The sequence below is a fragment of the Centrocercus urophasianus genome, unplaced genomic scaffold (assembly GCF_019232065.1).
Source record: "Centrocercus urophasianus isolate 14NV4802_14NV808 unplaced genomic scaffold, USGS_Curo_1.0 seq_19, whole genome shotgun sequence".
Lineage (NCBI taxonomy): Eukaryota > Metazoa > Chordata > Aves > Galliformes > Phasianidae > Centrocercus > Centrocercus urophasianus.
In genome coordinates, this window is record NW_024884744.1 from 4,025,841 (window position 1) to 4,045,284 (window position 19,444).

At 42.7% G+C, this 19,444-nt stretch overlaps 2 protein-coding genes across 12 annotated transcripts in view; one reads left to right on the plus strand and one right to left on the minus strand.

The window, feature by feature from the left end:
• The first annotated feature begins 7,069 nt into the window (after window positions 1-7,069).
• GPR160 (G protein-coupled receptor 160) lies at window positions 7,070-10,891 on the plus strand. Of its 2 annotated transcripts, none has more exons than XM_042820463.1 (2): window positions 7,070-7,135; window positions 7,647-10,891. In XM_042820463.1, exon 2 carries the CDS (start codon window positions 8,435-8,437, stop codon window positions 9,452-9,454), a length of 1,020 nt encoding a protein of 339 aa, XP_042676397.1. In that variant the 5' UTR covers window positions 7,070-7,135; window positions 7,647-8,434; the 3' UTR covers window positions 9,455-10,891. The 2 variants fall into 2 exon arrangements, with proteins under 2 accessions (XP_042676397.1, XP_042676398.1); XM_042820464.1 differs by having other exon boundaries at window positions 7,075-7,135; window positions 8,385-10,891.
• PHC3 (polyhomeotic homolog 3) overlaps window positions 10,431-19,444 on the minus strand; it is a 30,680-nt gene continuing 21,666 nt past the window's right edge. For 8 of the 10 annotated variants that reach the window (XM_042820460.1, XM_042820455.1, XM_042820454.1 and 5 more), the window contains one exon: window positions 10,431-18,440. In XM_042820460.1, the coding sequence (XP_042676394.1) occupies window positions 18,286-18,440 (155 nt within the window). In that variant the 3' untranslated portion in view covers window positions 10,431-18,285. The remainder of the gene's footprint in view (window positions 18,441-19,444) is intronic. The other 2 variants (XR_006169125.1, XR_006169126.1) reach the window with 2 other exon arrangements.

A 19,444-nucleotide genomic window follows, 5' to 3' on the forward strand; every position in this document is an offset into this window, starting at 1 on the left:
TCTTGGAGTAGTTTGTGCAGTTTCTCTTATGCATTCCTTATCTGTTGGATGTTTGGAGGATATGCTGTATGTTCTGGCTAACTAAACATTTAAGAAGTTAAAACTTGGCATCATTCCTCGAGATCACTTCAGCCCAAGCTGTAGCTTTCATTGTTTCCTGCACTAACTCACAGAAGATAAGGGTAACCTTATCTTAGTTGTACTAACTCAGCACTTCTTTTCACTCCTAAATTGCTTCCCCTTCCTTCCAGCGTTAGCATTTTGGATGAAGAGACCTATTTTTGTGCAAATACGTTTTAATGGGTGGATTGATGGCTCGTGGACATGGTGTCACTTGTTCCCTAAATCTAGATATTTGATCTATAAGAAAACAACAAATTGGACCACTTCTTAAATGAGTAGAACATAAAAATTAAAGGGCCCATTACAGAAATAGTTTGACTTTTGGACACTTGTTAGTTATTTTAATTAGTTCTGACTTACAAAGTCCTGTCCCCACCTTCATTACCTTACTGAGATCAACATTATGTGATGGTAAAGGTCTCAGCTAATTTCACTCATTTCAGCAGCTATTTTAAGATGCTCTTTATGCTTTGCTCATGCAGGTGCAGTTTTCTTTGTGCCTGCATTTTGCATCCTTACGCCTAGAGCTGAGAATAGAACTGCAGCCCTTTGTGCAAGAATCTTCAGCTGGCTGCCTCTGATTTACAGCACATCTGACCTTAAGAGCAACTCTAACTGCAGCTAACTTACTGTTTACCATACAAGAGCAGAATTATAAAGTCTTTTTTCTACTGCAGACATTCCTGCAGTTCATTTTGTTGGATTCCTGCTGCTGCCAACAGGAGCTGAAATAAGTTAGGCTGGTCTCTTGCATGTGCATCTTTCAGAAGGCATTTGCACTTTGTGCTTCAGAGAGCACTGCTGTGCACCAAATGCTGTGGAACGCTGATACTGGCAGCAGATCTAGCAGCAGGCAGCTGATTGGCACTTCTTGGAGGAACTAACACAGTGGATGTTCGTTGTTCTCTCATAAAAGTGGAAAATATTCTTGTTTTTACTCAGTGAGAAGTTGAAATGGCAAAATAGAACTTAATTTAGTAATATTGCCACGTGCTGCCTATTAGGTGGATGTGTGACATGGCAGTGATGTGCACCTGTGCCTGGAGACAGGGATCTAGCTTACCAAATGCATGAAAAATGTGTACTGTCACCCTAAGGGAGTTCCAGGCTTACACAGTGTAGAAATTGAATTAACCTGCAGCTCCTTCACTTGATCTGCTGTGAACAACTCTGAATAGCAAAGTAGCAGTGTGAAGGAAGAGACCTTGGTGGAGGTGCTCAGTGGTTGAGTAAAGGATTTGACGACCCATTACTGTAACCAAGCATTGTCCACAAACATTCCCCAAATACTTCCAAATCAGAATGAGATAATGACACAAGATCACAATATGCTCATAACAAAACTGTGAGTGCACTTACAAACAAGTCAGAGAAAATCAGAGGTGCTTACCCAGCGTGTAGCTCCCTGCTGGGCCACTGCTTCCATCACTTACTGCAAAGTAACTTCTGACTGGTACTGCCTTGACTGCCAGCAGTAGGTGCCCATAGCATGTACACTGTGTATAAACACACAGATATGTTAGAATGTTATTTAAACAACATCTGAACATCAGTGGCTATTAAAGGGCCATTGCAAGGACTGACAAAACACCCTTATGCAATAAAATTGTACAGTGGTCTCGCTGATTTTAAGCCCAACAGTCTGTGTGCCCAATGTAATTTTCTGATTGTTTTTCTGTGCAAGAAAATAGATTACACTTAGCTCCTGGAGGAATTAAATAATTACTGGCAAAACAGAAAATGGTACTTACTGCAGATCAGTTTCTGTGGGCACGTTTCAACCATGTAGCAGTTTTCTCTGACATTTTTGAAATACACATAAAGTCTCTGCATATATATGCACTGCTCGCTTATAGCCATTTCAGTTTCTGTTTGAAAGCAATGCTGAACTTTCACAGAGCAGCATACACCGTGAGGATGGCAAGAAAAATGAAGATTGCTTCAATTCTTCAATCAATTGCTAAACTACATTTTAACCATAACTTATCTCCTTTGGTTACAACAGGAGAAAGGCTGACAAGCACCTGCCTTGCTTAAAACTAAGCACAGAATATGCAAACATTACACGTAGAAATGTTGAAAATATTGCTGCCTGGCTTAGCCCCTTGTTTTCCTTCCTGCAACCACCTGCATATCTCAGCACATTATATACTGTGGAGCAAAGCTGTCTGAGCTTGAGGGGTTGCCCTCCAGCTGCTATGTGAATATGTCTTCTCTAGTAGGATCACACAGACAGCAAAGCAATATTCGGACCTCACAGTTGGCATCAGAAGCAATGGAGGAACATCTTCCAAATGCAGCTGTTCTACTGGCAGAAGTTGGACATCCCTGTCAGAATCCACCTCAGATCTGTTGGCAGACTCAGTTTGAGGAGCTCAATGTAGGCAGTAAATCCTTTCCACCTTCCACGCAGCTCTTCCCTGACCTTGATGTCCCTCATGCAGTTGCTGAGCTGCTTCCCCTCACTGTCCCTGCTCTGTCACTCTCTGTGCAGCAGCCACCAACCTAAGCAATTTACCAACTGAAACAAAAGTACCACCTGGAAAAAGGACCGTGGTGGAAAAGAGAAGCCTCAGTACCTCCTGCTCTCTTCACGGAGCTGTCACATGAGGACAGTCCAGCTCTTCCATCACGGGGTGGACCTGGCCGTATGCTGCACAGCCCGGCTCTTCATAACAGGGCTACAACCTTCCCCCCAAATTTCCCTCGTTCTGACCTATGCCCCCTATGCTGCTATGCACCGCCATTAGCTGGGGCTAAATACAGGTTTTCAGTCCACCCTAATTTGCACAACATCCTCCCTTTCATGGAGCAGACGCCTCGGCACGTGGCCTTTTGGGCCAGCTCTGCTGCAGGAGCTCGTGGCTTTGGCTCAACTTCTGGAAGGCCAGTATTGCTTTGCTTTCACGTACTCGAGTTTAAGTTCTTCACAATGGATCCACAAATACGTAACATCACAGATTACGATCAAATACTTTAAAAGGAACCTGAAGAGAGTGGTATGAAACACCCCAAGGCTCTGCTGCACACTAGGACTGCACTGTAGCTTCTTCACTTCACACGTAAGGAATGGGACAAAACAGCCTTATCGGTGTAAACAAACTCAGGCTGAGCAGCTGCTGGATGCTTTCAATAGACTTCCTGGTAATGGCTGGTACAATTTCATTAGGGCTTCTCGTTTTATTTAATAAAACACTGGATGATTTTATTTGTAGTACAGCAACAGGTGCAGGAAAACAAAGGACACATTTCCTGATCCGATTGTGTTCACAAAGAGGCCATTACTCATGGGCTCACACAGCGGGCATTCATTTTGCCATGTGTATTTCTTACGTGAAAGTAACGACCAGGCAAGAAAAACAACTGTTTTATGATAAAGGACTTTGGAGATGAGTTGGAGTTAGCAACAGTGCAATGCAAATAGCTTCAGTGTAAGTTCAAGCGAAGAGCGAGATAAAAGTATTCAGTTGACACTGATCATGCTTTAGGTACAGATTGAAATACATGGTACAGGTGGTATCCATCACTAATCCTCATCACGTAAAACAGAAACCAAACACAAAAAAAGCCTGAGTTTATGACCCTAAGGAGTGCTATGCAGCCAGGATCCCACAAAGGGTGCAGGTGCACTCCACCAGACAAGAACTGGGTTTTATGAAGTATTGCTGCCATGTAATTTTCGTATTACATGTAATTTTCAGAGCCTTGTACTTCTGTTTTTCTTTCAGTACTCTGAGATCCTCCTTATGACAAAGAAAGGTACAGAAAAGACTGCAGTGCCATGACGAGCACTGGGAAAATCATGCCTTTTGCAGTGAGAACATGCTGTGATCACACAAATCGAAATACTACTTCCAAAAAACACACCAAGGCCAGCATCAGCCAGCCAGCCAGAGCCACTTATTCTGACATGCTCGTGTCTTCTGAGTGGGAATAACATGCACATAACAGCAACAACAGAAAGAACCTTCCGTGCCTTCAGAAATCAAGCAAGAATATTTCTTCTCTTCTCTACACCTTCAGTAACAAAGCAATTTGTTACCTTTACCTATTCCTTACTTCTTCAGAGATGCAAAACCTAAGATGAGAAAGAAGGAATGCACATTGTGCTTTTAAAAGGCTCTTGAATACATAGAAATATCTTGTAAATGGGACTTTGGTCAAGTATTTTCTTCATTAAAAAAGAAGCTGTCCCTTAGCACACTTTTCTTAGTTAACGCCTTTATTAAAATCTTCATAAACACCCTCCTGTCCTGAGAGGTGGCATTTCAGGAACACCAAGTGCACAACTGCAGGAGACCTGCTCATCAGGTCATTGCAAAACTCAAATTGCCAATCCTGTGCTGACAAATCCTGGGATGATTAAGGATTAATCCTGTTCTGCTAGGTAACACCCAGCGAAAGGCATACCCGGGAAACAGAGAAGGATACAGGAAAGGCTCTATCAGATGGGCACCCATCTGCACATCTCCTGCAGCTGGTCTCCTGCTAGCTCTGCTCACGGCTCTTATGTCCATTCACACCACATTAACTTTGAGCCCAAACCTTTGGAGTTTCTCATAACAAACTTTTCCAGGAGTTCACAGCCGATACCTTTGCCCTCACATGACAGCAAAGTGCATAAATATACATTTGATCTCCCAGTTCCCACATGGCTTGAGGCATCCCAAACATCTACGTAAGACTTCTTGAAAAACACAAGGATGAGATGTACATTTCTGCCTTCCTGAATATAAGGGTGAGAAGGCAACCAGGTTTTGAAGCACAACAAAGCCCAGATAGGAAGAACTGGGGAAAAAGATTTGGGGCTGACTACCTAGGAATCATTACCACGATGTGATGAACACAGGTTAGGAAGCTGTGCTTGTTATCTGCATCTGCCCTTGTCTCAAGGGAACCTCGCAGCCCTCAGTCAGGCAGTGCTGTGGATGAAACAGATGCAGCAGAAACTCCACTGCAAAGAGAAACTTGTGAGCCATGGGGCTGAAGAGCTGAGCTCTGTCACAGGTGGAGGTAGAGAGCAGAGCACAACACCGTTCCTTGAGAAGGGTGCTGGCTGCATCCAGTCTCTCTCCTCTGTTTCTTTCAGAAATGGATCAAGTTAGATTTGAAGTTAAAGCTCTGTCTTGTTTCCTTTCCCATTCTCATAAAATCCTACACTCACAGCTAAGTTTAACAACAGAAACCAAACTACCATCAAACAGCAGAAGGAACCAGAACCTGAAGAAGCATCTACAAAAAATTTCTTTCAAGTACAGGGGACACAGAATCCCAACACGACCTTGCAAAGCAAGAGGTCAGCGGTGTCATTTCAAGCACCCACCTCCCAGAAAAGATCTTCAATGTTTTCACACACAGCTGCAAACACACATTCATTTCTCAACCTTTCTGGAGTTGTGCACACATGAATGCAGCTGCCTTCATCAAGCAGGATGGGCTCAAGTCATTATTTAAGAGGACAGCATTTGTCAAGTGCCTGTGAGTTTTCCTGCAGTTGTAAACTGAGCAGACACTGAAGATGAACCTGCCCTAATTCAATAGAGAGTGCAAAATGAGAAGGAACTGCTAATGCAAAAGCAATGCATTTGGTCTTGATGGCATCCATCTTGCATTACAGCCTGCTTGAAAAGTTCTAACATTAACGTGGAGATGCTTGGTGCAGTAAGGTTATCCCAAAGCACAGAGCGTGCAAAAGCAGCTGCCAATGCCTCCTTCCCACAAAAGAGCTACACTGCAAGGGTCTCTGTGAGCCTGTGGGGCACACAGAGCCTGCTCAGAAAGCTTGCAGGGCACTGAGCTGACACACGAGACTGTGCTAACATCTTTATCAGCAGAAAAGATTCCAGAGCACCTGAGAGGAAACTGCTCTCAGAACAGGTCTCACCAGCCACGTGGTGCTTTTGTACACACAGGCCAAACATGGACAGATTCAGCACTGATTTAGCCTGCAAGAAAGGCAATTAAAAATGCTTCCCTCTCAATGGACACCAAACACACTAAGAATACAGCCGCCCTGATGCTCTGACCCTATAAAAGATGTAAGTTAAATTGGGTTCAGCATCACATCCAGAATGCTCCCATTTAGCTCTCCTAGGCCTGACTACGGCCCAGAAACCACGTGTTCTGCCTACGTTTCTGCAGACTCATCTAACAGATGTCACTGACTCCTGCCAGCACCTCACTGAGGCCCGCTGGGCAGCAGCACTGCTGCTCTCTGATCAGCCCAGGACTCACCTCACCACCTCCCACACAGTGACCAGGCCCAGGCTCTGGATGCCGTCCTGCACATGGGGCAGGAGCTGCAGCAATGAACTCGCAGCCTCCACGTCTTGTCACTCATTAGATTTGTCTCCGAGTTACCAAACACATCATAGGAAAAAAAAAAAAAGAAAGAAGAGACAGCCTGGAGTTACAGCTGAACGCCGCAGTAGCGGGCAGCTGAGGGAACAGCACAGCCACAGCGGGACAGGCTCTGCTCCTACGTTTGCTGCTGGATGATGGGAATTAAAGCAACAAATGGAAAACCAAATTAGTAGGCTGATCTGGAAGAGGAGAAAAGCTGTTATTGCTTTTTTTTTTTTTTTTCTTTTTTCAATTGTATTAAGTAGATTGCTACAGGATGTCCAGGCTAAAACGCCAACCCATTTAGAAGGCTTCACGCTCTACCTTCAGGCTCATCTACATCATTATCTTTAGACAAACAGTAAGCCCTCTCTTAATCTCTTCCAAAGTTTTCTCAATTGCTGAAAGCCTCAGGGGAGGACAGAGCGGAGAGAACCCCCTGCAAAGAACCTTTTCGCTAAGACGACGCTTGCAGGGAAACATCCCTTCCCGCGCGCTGCGTTCCGGGGAGGGAATCCCCAGCGGGCAGACGGGGTCGGGCGGGGATTCCTCCGCCGGGCGGCGGGGCCGCACCCCGACACGCCTCAGCGAAGGGGCGGGCATGGCCGCCGGCTGAGAGCGCCGGGGAAAGTCCCCGCCGAGAGGCAGCGCGGAGGGCCCGCCGCGGCAGGTGGGTCCTCGGCGGGCGGGGAGCGGGCTGGCCTCTCACAGCCGCCGCCTCGGCCCGGGGAGCGCCGGCGGGAGGCTGCGGGAGCGGGAGTCCGGTAGGAGCGCGGGCGGGGGGCGCCGAGGAGCGTTAGGACACGTGCGTTACCGACAGGTGCGTTAGCGGAGCGCGGGACGGCGGCTCGAGCGGCTGAGCGCTGGGCCCGCTGCCTGCCTGCCTGCCTGCCTGCGGGAGGAGGGCGGGCGGCTCTCGGGGGGCTCTGCCGTGTGATCGCTGTGCGGGACGCCGCGGAGCGCCGAGCAGCGGTACTCGCTGTTTCTGACAGACCTCAGACTTTCCTCGCATCCACTTTTACCCGAGCGAGAAGGCAGAAGTGTTGAGCGCCTTACTGCAGATAAGGGGGAAGGGAGAAAACGAGCAAAGCCACAGAGGAGCAGAGCGAAAAGAGTGCTTTGCTTTCGTCTGCGGCTGTAAGAGCTGTGGAAACACTGGCCTCACCATCCTGTTTCTTCAGCAAAGAGAGAAGAAGGCACGCCTAGTTGTTGCTAATATGCTGCCATCCTGCCTGCGACTGTCCTGCCATCCCTGCCGCCTTGCATTCGCCTGGAGAATCAACAAATGGAAAGAGCTTTTATAAGGAAACTTCTGCCAACGTCCAGGGGAAGAGCAGCAACGGGAGGTGTGCAGTGCTGTAGCACCACGCTGCTGCACAGAAAGCCCCAACCAACAGACACAGCTTGGTTACATGGCATCTGCACAGTTAGATTTTAGCGACCGAAAAACCGATGTGTTGGTTTGCTGCCTTTCTGCTTTTGGGATATTCCCACAGTCTCAGTTCTATGTGGATTCTATGAGCGTAACAAACTGGAGGACCATAATGTAACACATCCCGCGTGTTGCACAATTTCTATCCTGTGTGGTTATGAAGGAGCTCTGAAATAGCCATCCTCTGCCCAGCCCGGCACAAAGACGGCCATGCTTCCTATGGGGAAGAAGCACCATCAACCTTATTGCAAAACCTGTCATTAGGAAAGTAGCTAGAAAAATAACTTAAGTTTGCACTGATCTTTTAACTTCCAAAAGAATATAATTTGAGGAATATTAGGCACTTCTTGACAATTTGAAGCTTTTTACCCTTACTTCAGGAAGCTGGAGAATTCAGGTGTAGCTTTGGTAGTTGCTGCGATATGGAACAACTCATTGGAAGAGCTGCCCCAGAAATGAATGTCTACAAACATTTTTTTCTTTCCAGATGTGAAGCGCTGTGCCCCGTGATACTGTGCTGCTTCTTACCGTTGGAGGATGGCTGCTCTACTCTGTGAGAACTGCTCCAGTCGGTACCACCAGCCCCAGCTCAACCAGCCCCTGGAGATCAGCCTCATGCTGCTTCTGGTCATGTTTGGAAAAGTGTGCCTGGATTTCTTCATGCTGCAAGTTAAGCACAAGAAAGTGAAAGTTAGTTTTATGGGATATTTTTGTGTCTCTTTGGCACTTCTTGATTTCATACTGCTGCTGAACATAGCTGTCATCCTCTCTTTGGAGGATTTTGCACTCTGGGGTGTCAGATTTACCCAGTACCACATCTGCCTGTTTACTCAGATCATTTCTCTCACTTACGGTACTTTGCATTACCCGGTGTATCTCGTGGCAGGTCTGGATTACTACATGACTATAGCCCAAACCTCTCAATTCCCCCGAAGAGGTCGAAGACTATTTTACATCTTTGTTGTGGTTTTCATATGGATCTCAGGCTTTTTTTGTGTTCTGCAAGTTCCTGCCATCTATGAAGAACTAGAAGTTCGGAACCATTTCTCTCCTTATCAGTGTCCCCTCTACATCAGCATGCAGAGCTACTCGGTCTCAGTTGCCATGCTGGTTCTCATAGGCATGGCTCTCGTGGTTTGCTGGAAGGAAATGATCACCATGCTGCTGTCTGTGAGGGTGGCCTCCTTTGCCAGCCAGCCCGTCCTGATGTTCTCCTATGTGCCCAACAACAACAGCACTTGTTTCAAGCGGCAGCTTCTGACCAGACTCCTCATCTGCTTCCTTGGCACTTGGGCACCTTTTGTTCTTCTCCAGTTTATCATCTTGTTTCTTGGTGCTTGGATTCCAGCCTACATGGAGATGAACGTCCCTTGGCTGTACTTCATCAACAGCTTTCTTATTGCAGTAGCATACTGGTGTCGATGTCACGACGTTGAATTGACAGAGGAGATGTGGTCTACAGATCCATTTGTCAGCTGGAAATTCTGCTTTATGCCATTTAACAATGAAAACACAGAGCCAGCTGAAAAGCCAGGCACAGTAATTGTGATCTGTTAACGAGCTGCTGACTGAAAAGACTGCTAGGGCTGTGTGTACTTTGATGCTCTGTGACCATGTCCTTTCAGATAATACAAGGAAGCATCTTCAGAGCTACAATCCACAGGAAGAAAATCCAACATTAAGTACAGTAAGGAATAGTGCACCAGAATGTGCCTCACTTCTACCCTGGGCTTTATTTCCATTTCAGAGTATTTAAGAGAAGGCCACTATTTACATAAAATAAGTTCTTGGTTAAAGCTGGTGTTTATTACTACAATTTTACAATTGTTTTAAAATTGAATGATCTCAGACTTTATAGTATAAAACGCATCAGCCTTTAATGGGCTGAAGCCTTTTATTATCAGTTACATTGAGGTGACCTACTGTCAAGTTCAAACTGCTGTGGTTTTTGTTGTTTTTTTTTTTTTTTTTTTTAAGTGTATTTTCTTGTTAAACATTGTGTTAGTTTATGGTTTTTTGCATGGTTAACGAGGAATACATTGTTTTAGTTAAAGCTATACCTCCTACAGAACCATAAACTTTGTTTACGGAAACGATTGCAAGATGTATACTAGCACAGCTATGAGAAAGGCAGTGTTTTGTTATTTCCTTGTTACTGTTCCTCTAAGGTATGTATGTGCACATTAAAAACTACTGAATTACAGTCACAGCAATAAGAGCTTTAATGCAAAAGAAACACAAACATGCTCAATTTGAACAGTTGGACCAGACCCCCTGTGCTAAGCAGATGCATCTACTCTTACAAGGTTACGTAAGTACATGCCAAAGGGCAAAGGATGGGTTGAACTAGAATAGAATCTGTGTTGGAGCCAAAGTCACACTGACATTAAAGTAGTTCAATTTGCTAAAGCGTGCCTAATGCAGTAAGGGAAAACCTGCTCAGACTTCCAAACTACTTCAATAATTTTCAAGTTCTTGAGGAAGCTCTCAAATTTACAGGGGATTGATAAATAAGTGATCCACAACCCAAGCAGACAAATGGAAGTAGTATTTATTTCTGAAGCACTGAACTCACAGTACAATATTGTATTGAAGTAGAAACTATAAGTAAATTATGTTGTAGGTTGGTTAATCATTCACTCAGACCCACAGGGAACAATGGTATCACATAAGAATACTAAAGAAAAATCTGCAGATAACCAAAGGTGCAATTACAAGCAAATTTAAGCAGCAAGTATAAGGTGCTTTGTTTCAGCATTTGTATAGTCAGTTTAAACATTGACAGATTAAAGAAATCTCACTTCTACTGATGATAACAAATGGGAGAATCTAAAATTCATTCACGTGCTAATTGGTAATAAGAAAGTGCTTTAAAAATGATTCACAAGGTGAAGATCATCTGTTTTACATAGTTCACTGTGCTCTTCAACTGCAGAATTTAATTTTGGGGCTACCAGTGACACTATTATATATTAATTATAGACAAGATTTAATTGCAAGATTTAGTGATACATCAGCAATACATGTGCTAGAAATCATTATAAAACAATATTCTAGTATATCATTCCGTGATAGGAATTCACAATCAAATATCATCTATTAAAGCTTATATTTCTGCCATGTATCAAAGTCCAATTTTCATTTTACTGCTTTACCCCACACAGTGCTTCTTGCACCATTCTCTAGGGCTCAGCTTCTTTGAGGTTTCAGTAACCAAAAGGACAGCATTTTTAAAGCAGCAGAAAATGGTTTCTGGAAAATCCATTAAAAAGGCCATAAAAAAAAAAAAGTAAAGGATAAAAACCTAAGTTTTCAAACTAAACTTATTACTATGTGTAATAAGAGGCAGCAATGTTTGCAGCAAACAAAGTTTGAGGAGTTTGGCATTACAAAGTGTTTCATCATTTATGCAGGATGATGTATTTGGAGGAAATTCTATTTCCACCTTAGAAGGAGGGAAGCATGTAAAATGAAACAGCCTTAAGGAATCATTCCCTGCCCCCTGTTCCCAGTCACTTCTGGGCAGCGTTTGACGTGCTGTAGGACAGATAAAGTATGTCTAAAGGTATCTTCCAGGTTTTACATCACCTGGACACCCACTGAGAGGGACTTGACAAAATACCAACAAAACCTAGCTCCAAATGTAGTTATGCACCAGGCATTTCAGAAGGTCATGAAGTAACTTATTTGTACCAACTCAGCCAGCAAGGGAAAATATCTCATTTTAGATTCACTTAAAGCCAGACGAAGGCAAGATTATTTCAGTAACATGCATTTCAGATCCCTTTTGTGTGGTTAGTCTCACCCTTCTGATTCACCAATGCAGACAGAACTGGAATTGCAAGAAGCTGGGTAAGGTTCAGACGTGTTTATCAGATTCTCAACTTGTTATTAACGTTTACACGTCTTCATCTATTCTGATGCTGCAGAATTCCCTCAGTTGCTGCACTGCTTCTAAAGCCATTTAAAGTTTTTAAGACTGTATTTTTACAGGGAAACCACAACAGGCAGGCAGGCAGATCAGTTATTAATGTACTGATGTTACATAAATGAGTTACCAAAGAACTCTTTCATACTCTGAGAGGAAAAAGTCAAAGAGGGTCAACCTGCAGGCTGCCATTTATAGCCTCCACGTAGGTAACAGCAGCACTGCAGGTCTACACATAGAGCCCAACTGTGGTGTCTAAGCTTCCTGACAAGTAACTGACTTAAAACAGATGAACAGCATCTCATTTTAAGCCCGTTTTTATCTTTGACATTTTATGCAGGGAAATACCTGATCCAGTTGTGATCTCATCCTATCATCCTCCTAACAGCCTCTTTTCCACTCTTGGTGCACTTCCTTTTATCTGGTGCTTCTGGGAAGTCTGAACACTGGACTTTGAGTCAAGCAATATAACCAAACACCATTACTCTGCAGAACAGGATTACAGTTTCACTGCAAGCCTGAAAGAGGAGAAGCAATGTCAGGAAGGTGGTAAGACCTGAAACAATAGGAATGATAGACAACCACTAAACTCTATACATCACTACTTGTGTCGTGACAGCAACTAATGACTTTATACCACACAAATGTTTTACACTCCTTCAATTCTTATAGGATTATATATTATCAGTGAGAACAGCGGGTAAAGTATTAACACTTGTGAGGAACTTCTGCACTGTCCTCATACCAGAGTCCCTTAAAAATCAACACTGATTTTAGAGAGCTGCTCTATCTCTTTAATGAAATTATTTGGCACTTATCAACAAAATCATCTTTACACATCTCTCCTGATCAGCACTGGTTTGCTAAGACTACAAAACACAGAGAATACTTGAAAGGAAAGCTGGCCTTGCAGAACGTTTCACTGCTTTTTCAACCACACACTTTGCAAAAAAGAAACAACTACCAGAGGATGTCAACATTCCAGCTGCAAACTACTGACCAGGTAGTGGAGGACAGCACAAGTGCTCCCACACACGGACAGGACTTCACCCACAGAACAGCTGTGTCACAAATTGTATTTGTGCTTCCAGTGCAGTTCCATTATCAGTAAGGACACCCTTCTTCAGAATCCACGGTCAACAACTTCAAGCCTCTCAACAACCTGATGTAAAAAGTGCTTTTTACACAAAACTAAAGTTTGTGTAAAACTAAAAACCCCTTAATTATTACATTCAATTCAAATATTGCATTCACAGCAGTATTTGTGATCATCACTCTACAAATGTACGTTTGTGCTCAAATTATAGTAAGATGGAGAAAGCTCAGAGAGCATCTATCTAGACCCTTCCTTAGATCAACGGCTGCAAAAGTCACACTGTAAGCCTACTACATATCTCCTATCACAAGAATATTCATACCTTTCATTTTTTTTCCCTGTCCTTAGCTGTAAGAGACCAGTTAGCAATAGATATAACCTCCAAGTGGACAAGCATCTGTATAAGCATAAGGTATAACAGAGGTTACACAAACCTACACAGCAGCCTAGGGTAGGGCCTTCACTACATGTGAAAGTGCTGACCATGAGACCCAGGAAACAAGCATGACACAAAATCCTCCAGCCAACACAGCTGAGACCCAAAAGTGGAAAAAGCACATTCACAAATCTATGAATGGAGAAGAAATGGCACATGGAAGAGCTCCATGTTCAGCTGTGTCCATCCCTGTTCCACCCAGCACTAACAGCAGTGTATTTAAAACAAAACACGCGAATGCCATCGTTTCTGTCCATCTCTGGTAAACTAAGGTTGGGAAAAGCTGGGAAAAAAATAAAAGCATCCTAGAAGGATTCTTCTGCAGAGTCATTACCTGCATCCTAGAACAAGAACCAGAAATCTGGTTAGATGACTCTATATCTAAATGTATGCTAACTCTCTATGCCATACTGGTAAGAGAAAATAACCCTGCATGCTTTTATGTACGTGATTTTAAGATGAATAGCCACAATCAAATCAGCAGAACTAGTTGTATTACAAATTATCTGCTTATTTATTTGTAAAACTCAGACTCACAGCTCAGCTGTCACTGCATTCTTTGATGGCCTAGAGCTATACAGTTGTTAATGTACAAGAAATCTCTTAATCTCTTATTGAGCTGTAAGTTTCTGCACTGAGATTGTGATGAGAGCAGTCATCTGCATCAGGCAGCACTTGGAACAGTAAGCCACGCAGCAGCACGCTACAGAGTCTCCATACTTCCCAAACTTCTGCTCAAACTACAGTTAAGCAACATCTGAACATTTCCTTACAGCCAAGATCAAGATAAAGAAGCGATCCAAGGCTATTATAAATCTGCTCAAATACTTATTTGTTCACATTTCTTTTCTCTTGTTGCCACATCTGCTGTTATGAAGGTCTCCTGTGCTATCCAAAAGGCTGGATTCTGAATCTGGCTTATTCAAGAAGTTATTAGAGAAAAAAAACCCATGTTTGCAGGGAAGTAATGAGGAAATGGATGCTTGCAGGACATCAGCTTGAGCAGCCATACTGACTGAAGTGTAACAAAGGTTTTGCCCTCCACCTTTTCTGAAAAAATGACAAAGATTAATGAATATAATGGGTTTACAACGTAGTCTGTTTAAAAACTCTCATTCTTGTGATCCAATCCAACTGAGTTTAAATTGACAAGATGATTTTTTTTAAATTCTCTTTATAAGCAAGGTGATAAAATCTTACAAATATGCCAAACGTGAGGCATGGGCCACGTATGCTGGGAGAAATTAGCAGTTCATTGGCAAGCCTCAATAAGCAGCAGCCTTAAGCTCCCAGAGCACTCAGCCACTACAAGTGGCTGAGCTTCCTCAGCACTTTGTTCCTACTACAAAGCAGGGCTGCTGAGTGATAGGAGCCAGAGGGCATGGGGCAATCTGCACACCCACTTCAACCATCCAGGTGCATTTCTGCAAAATATAAAATACATTTTGAATCTGAGACAAGTAATTGCTGTAATTCTATTGGAAGAAATTTTGATAGTCGGGTTCAGTTCAGTGCTCTGAGAAGGCTGCCCTGAGCTAATGCTGCACTTTCAATTACCAACTAAAGTAGGATGGAAGCTGATGGAAAAAAAGGGAAAAAGCCACCCAACACATCTCCATTTCAAGCTAAGATCCTACAGCAACCTGCATTCATTTCTATAGGAACTGAAATGTAGCAGGGATTACTGTGAGACAGCGCACAGAATGTGAACGCAGAATACAAAATCCCATGAAGTACAACAAACGAAAAGGATTTATAGCATCCACATCTGGTGTGATGGGAGCACCTTAATAAATCAATTAAAATCAGCAAGACTTGCTCTTCTGAGAGTGGGTTGAACTTCATTTGTGAGGAAAGCTATGCAAAATGGCATCACAAGCCTGGGAAAATCCCTCTGACCTAAACAGAAACAGAAGCAATTGGTGTGCAAAGTTGTTCTAGAGGAATATTGTTCCAAGTATTTTATTGCCCTTTTAAGTAAAAGTCCAAAGTTTCTGAAACAGACTGCAGTTGCACTTGAAAGTTTTTGTGCACAGGCATGATTTTTTAAGAATATATTTTAATGGCACAGCAATACTGGCAAACTCTAACATGGGTGCTGCTCTATCAGGGTAGGTTATTACAGTTGTATCTGACTTGAAATCCTAAGTAATGTGAAAACAGTTGAACGAAAAACCTTCCCATATGCATTAGGCCCACATCCTTAGCTGCATTCATGAATACTTAAAGCATAACTCATTATCCGTGGCTCTCCCAAACCCACAGAAAACGTAGTGCACCAGAAGAACCAGAGCAGGCGTGCGTTCATCATGTCTGCAATGGGCTGCTGGCATCTGTCAGTGATCAGCAAGAGCTGTGCATAAGCACTAGCTGCAGGTCTGGAAGCTGTCTCATAAAACAAAAATTAAAACAATCGTGGAATTCTCATGCACATAACACTGATTAACTGCAGGTTTAAATAAGACTCACAACATAAGTCCACATTTTTAAATATGCCTTTAGCTACTGTCAGTTCACACTGAGGGACACCTACTTTATACACCGCCAAATAACAGCACAATCAGAAGACAGGTTAAAAGTTAGCCAGTGACATTTTTATATAAAAATAATAAAACTTTCAGACAGAAGCCAAAAGATAAATATCTAAGATATCTTCAGTCTTCAATTAGCTCATTAAAACAGAACATATTCTTTAAGACTTATGTTACAAATATGCTACATGATGTATCTTACAGAAATGCTACAAATGGGAACCTCCTGCCTCCATCCTTTGAGAATCTTTCAAATGAACATTGCCAAACACTGAGCCTTCACAATTAAGTTTATTTGACAACAGTAACTGAAGACAGAAAAAAACCTCAAACAAATTAGCAACTTCCCTCCAAAACAAACCCAGACATCAATTAATTCTCCAAAGCCTTCAGTGCCATTTGGATTAGGGCTCTCATCATAAATTAACATGTAACAGCAATGGGCTGTCCTAACTTGGAGTTTCAGTGGTTGATAAAAATTAATAACATCCACTATCAGAAAGCTCCAGAGGTTGTAATTAAAAGGATCGACTCTAATGTTGATCTCTGAAACACAATGGTAGAAGGTCTCTTAAAAGAATGAAAAAATATCTGATTAAAGGAAAACAAAGCACAACTTATTCTGCAATCCTGACTCTTTAAGGTCATCAGTCCCATACTACATACTAGTCTAATTGCCACAAACCTTCCTTTCAGCCAGTGTAAGTGCATTTACCCCTTTTGATCTAGGTCAGCAGTTCTCAAATTTTAGATCAATTTTTTTTTTTTTTTTCAGGAATACTTAGGGAAACATTTAGGCAGACCCAACACACTCATGTATTATGCATCAATTTGCATAAAATATAAAATACATAATTTGCAGACACATACACATATTCCAATATATACACATAATTCTGTCAGCACACACGCCCTTCCTGCCCTCTAGGAGAGCTTAGGGAGCTAGGCGTGTACATAAGGGGAGTGGAGCTGCAAGAGGAAAGGAACACAAGGTGCAAAGTTTCTCCAAGAGCTTCTTCACACAGGTAATGGGGAAGCAAAGATTGAGAAGGTGCTGCTGCCTCAGAGCCCATCTCTGAGGGTGTCAGTAAATGGGGAAACATTTGTTCCACCTAAAACATAAGAGAGTGAAGAAAGAGACACACTGATCCCACTGCCTGGGTCTGCAGCATTCAAGCAAAAATCTCCTGCCAGAAGCACAAACAAGGCCTTAGAGATTTCTTCCAGAGCTGCCTAGAAGGGGCACATTCCTCCTGCTCACCTACAGCTCTAGGCTTCTTCCACTGCCATGGCATCTGCTCTTACACAGAGTTCCTCATCATGTTCCTTCCTCAGGCTACAGCAAGCCCAGCTCACACTAGTCAGTGGACAAAGAGGTGCCTGGAAGCTTCCAGTGAGGCAATGGGAATGCACTACAAGGAAAGACAAGTTAGAAGACGAAATGGTAACAGGCAAAAGAGGCTGTGAGCTATGCTGACCCTTCCCTCTACCTCCAGTCTTTAGGGTAGACTTCTCTCAGCATAAGTTGCAGCCTGAACTAACTAAACCACTCATGTCTAGGCACTGGGAACCTGAGTGTTCTCACACCAGGATCTGCATTTGAGAACTGCTGGTCTAGTTTAACTAGCAGCATGCAGAACTAGAAGCCTAACATCTTAATGCCCTCTTAGTGCACAGCAGCATACAAGAAGTAAAGTAATATATGTGCTTCAGTTAGCTCTGGCAAGAGTGTGATGCCATTGCATTTCAGTAGCCTGGTAATTAGGACTTTAATGAGAGCCTACATGGCTTATAGTATTCCCAAACAAAGAAAATACTACAGTGGCAGAGATGAAGGTAAGTCTGTACAAGGAAAACAGGCTGCCAACCTACTCCATAGAAATAATTTGCCCAAGACTAAAAGAAATTCAGAGAGCACAACTAAATGCATAGCATTTTACCACTATTAGTGCTTCCACAGGGTCTGTGGACTCTTCTCTTATTTCAGTCCAAAAACTGCTGTATGCGGGAAAAGTCGTAACAGACAATACAGCAAGAAAATGTAACTGGTGTTTAGGTTATGAGGGTGCTGGGGTGTTGATCTTAAACTTCCAAGTACATACTGGGGAATATTTAAAAGAATATTAACAGAATATTTCACTTCATGTTTTCCCATGAACTCCCAATTTAACTCAATGCATTATTTGGGCTTTACCACGAACTTATTAATTGCTGGAACCTGCAAAGGACTACGTGATATCATCAGCAGAATATTTTCTTTTTTTCCAAGTCTGTTGGGGGAAAAGCCCAGATGTTCAACAAAACATCACAGTAACACTCATGCCATGCTGAAGTCGTTGGCATATTACTGCTAGTTCAGTCACAGAGTAACTGTTGCTTAAACCTCCACGTTCACCCCTATGATTCTTTCAATGAATTGATACGTGCACAGATTTTTAAAGCAGGTCCAAGCTTAATATTCATTGCACTCATAAGGTGATCCTCCTTCAACAAGAGGAGAGCTTGTCCATCAATTTCTTGTGCTCTAAATTCATCCGCAATATCTTGACAACCTAAAGGGAACAGAAAAAGAATTGCTAGGTCAGAAGTGTGCATTCCTAGGCACAGTGACTGTCCATACTTGAGCTCTGCAGGTACACAATTCCAAGAGCTTACTTCTTTACCTTGTGGAACCCAGGGTATATGAAAGAGTTCAGTAACAACAAGAACTTCTAAGATAACATGAAAGTACTACAGTATCTAATTACACCATAACTACTTATGAATTACTTACTGGAAAGTTCAAGTCCTAGCACAGACAATTTTCTCATTTCATTAAGAAAAACAGTTGCCATGGTCTTGCAATCAGAAGAAACAGACGATATCACAAAAACAGCCACCATTCACATGGATTTGTTCAAACAATAGAAAGATGTGCTTCTACTACTGTTAGCTACACCTCTAAGAGAAAATTCACTTACCTACATCTTCCAAAAGATGCTAACTCCATTGAGATGAACAAACAATTCTGATTTGCAGGCTTTAGCACAACTATCTCACTAGTGCATTTATCAGTAGTTCATTTATCATCAAGCACAACTTTAAGTCGGTTGGATTTTTCCTTTAAATGGTAAACTCCTTCTGAGCACAAAGTACCGTGGGCTCAGACCACTGAGGCCTACAACATAATAAATGGAGCCAGATGGACTGCTCAAAGGAGCTGAAGGCCCCTTTCCATTGAACAACACTATGGAAACAAAAAGTTGCTCAAGAGCTGCCTTGCCTGCACCTCTGTTAAACAGACAAATGTTTAAATAATGTAAGAGCACTCATCCTTCACTATAGCCACACATTTCCTGGTTTCAATACCTTCATGTTGCTCAGTCCAATGAATGGTTCTTCCATACATCTGAAGCCTTTCATACACTTTAGTTTAGGCTCCACTTCCCATTCCTGTTTTCAGTTATTCCTCAAAGGCATTTTGGTTTTCTTTGTTGTTTTTTTGGGTTTTTTCTTTGGCATTTTTTGGAAGAACTTTTCCACCCCAGACAAGAGCAATCATTATAAAGGTTTGCTG

Coding starts and splice junctions, on each gene's coding strand:
- GPR160 (XM_042820463.1), top strand. CDS start 8,435: ATGGCTGCTCTACTCTGTGAGAACTGCTCCAGTCGGTACCACCAGCCC.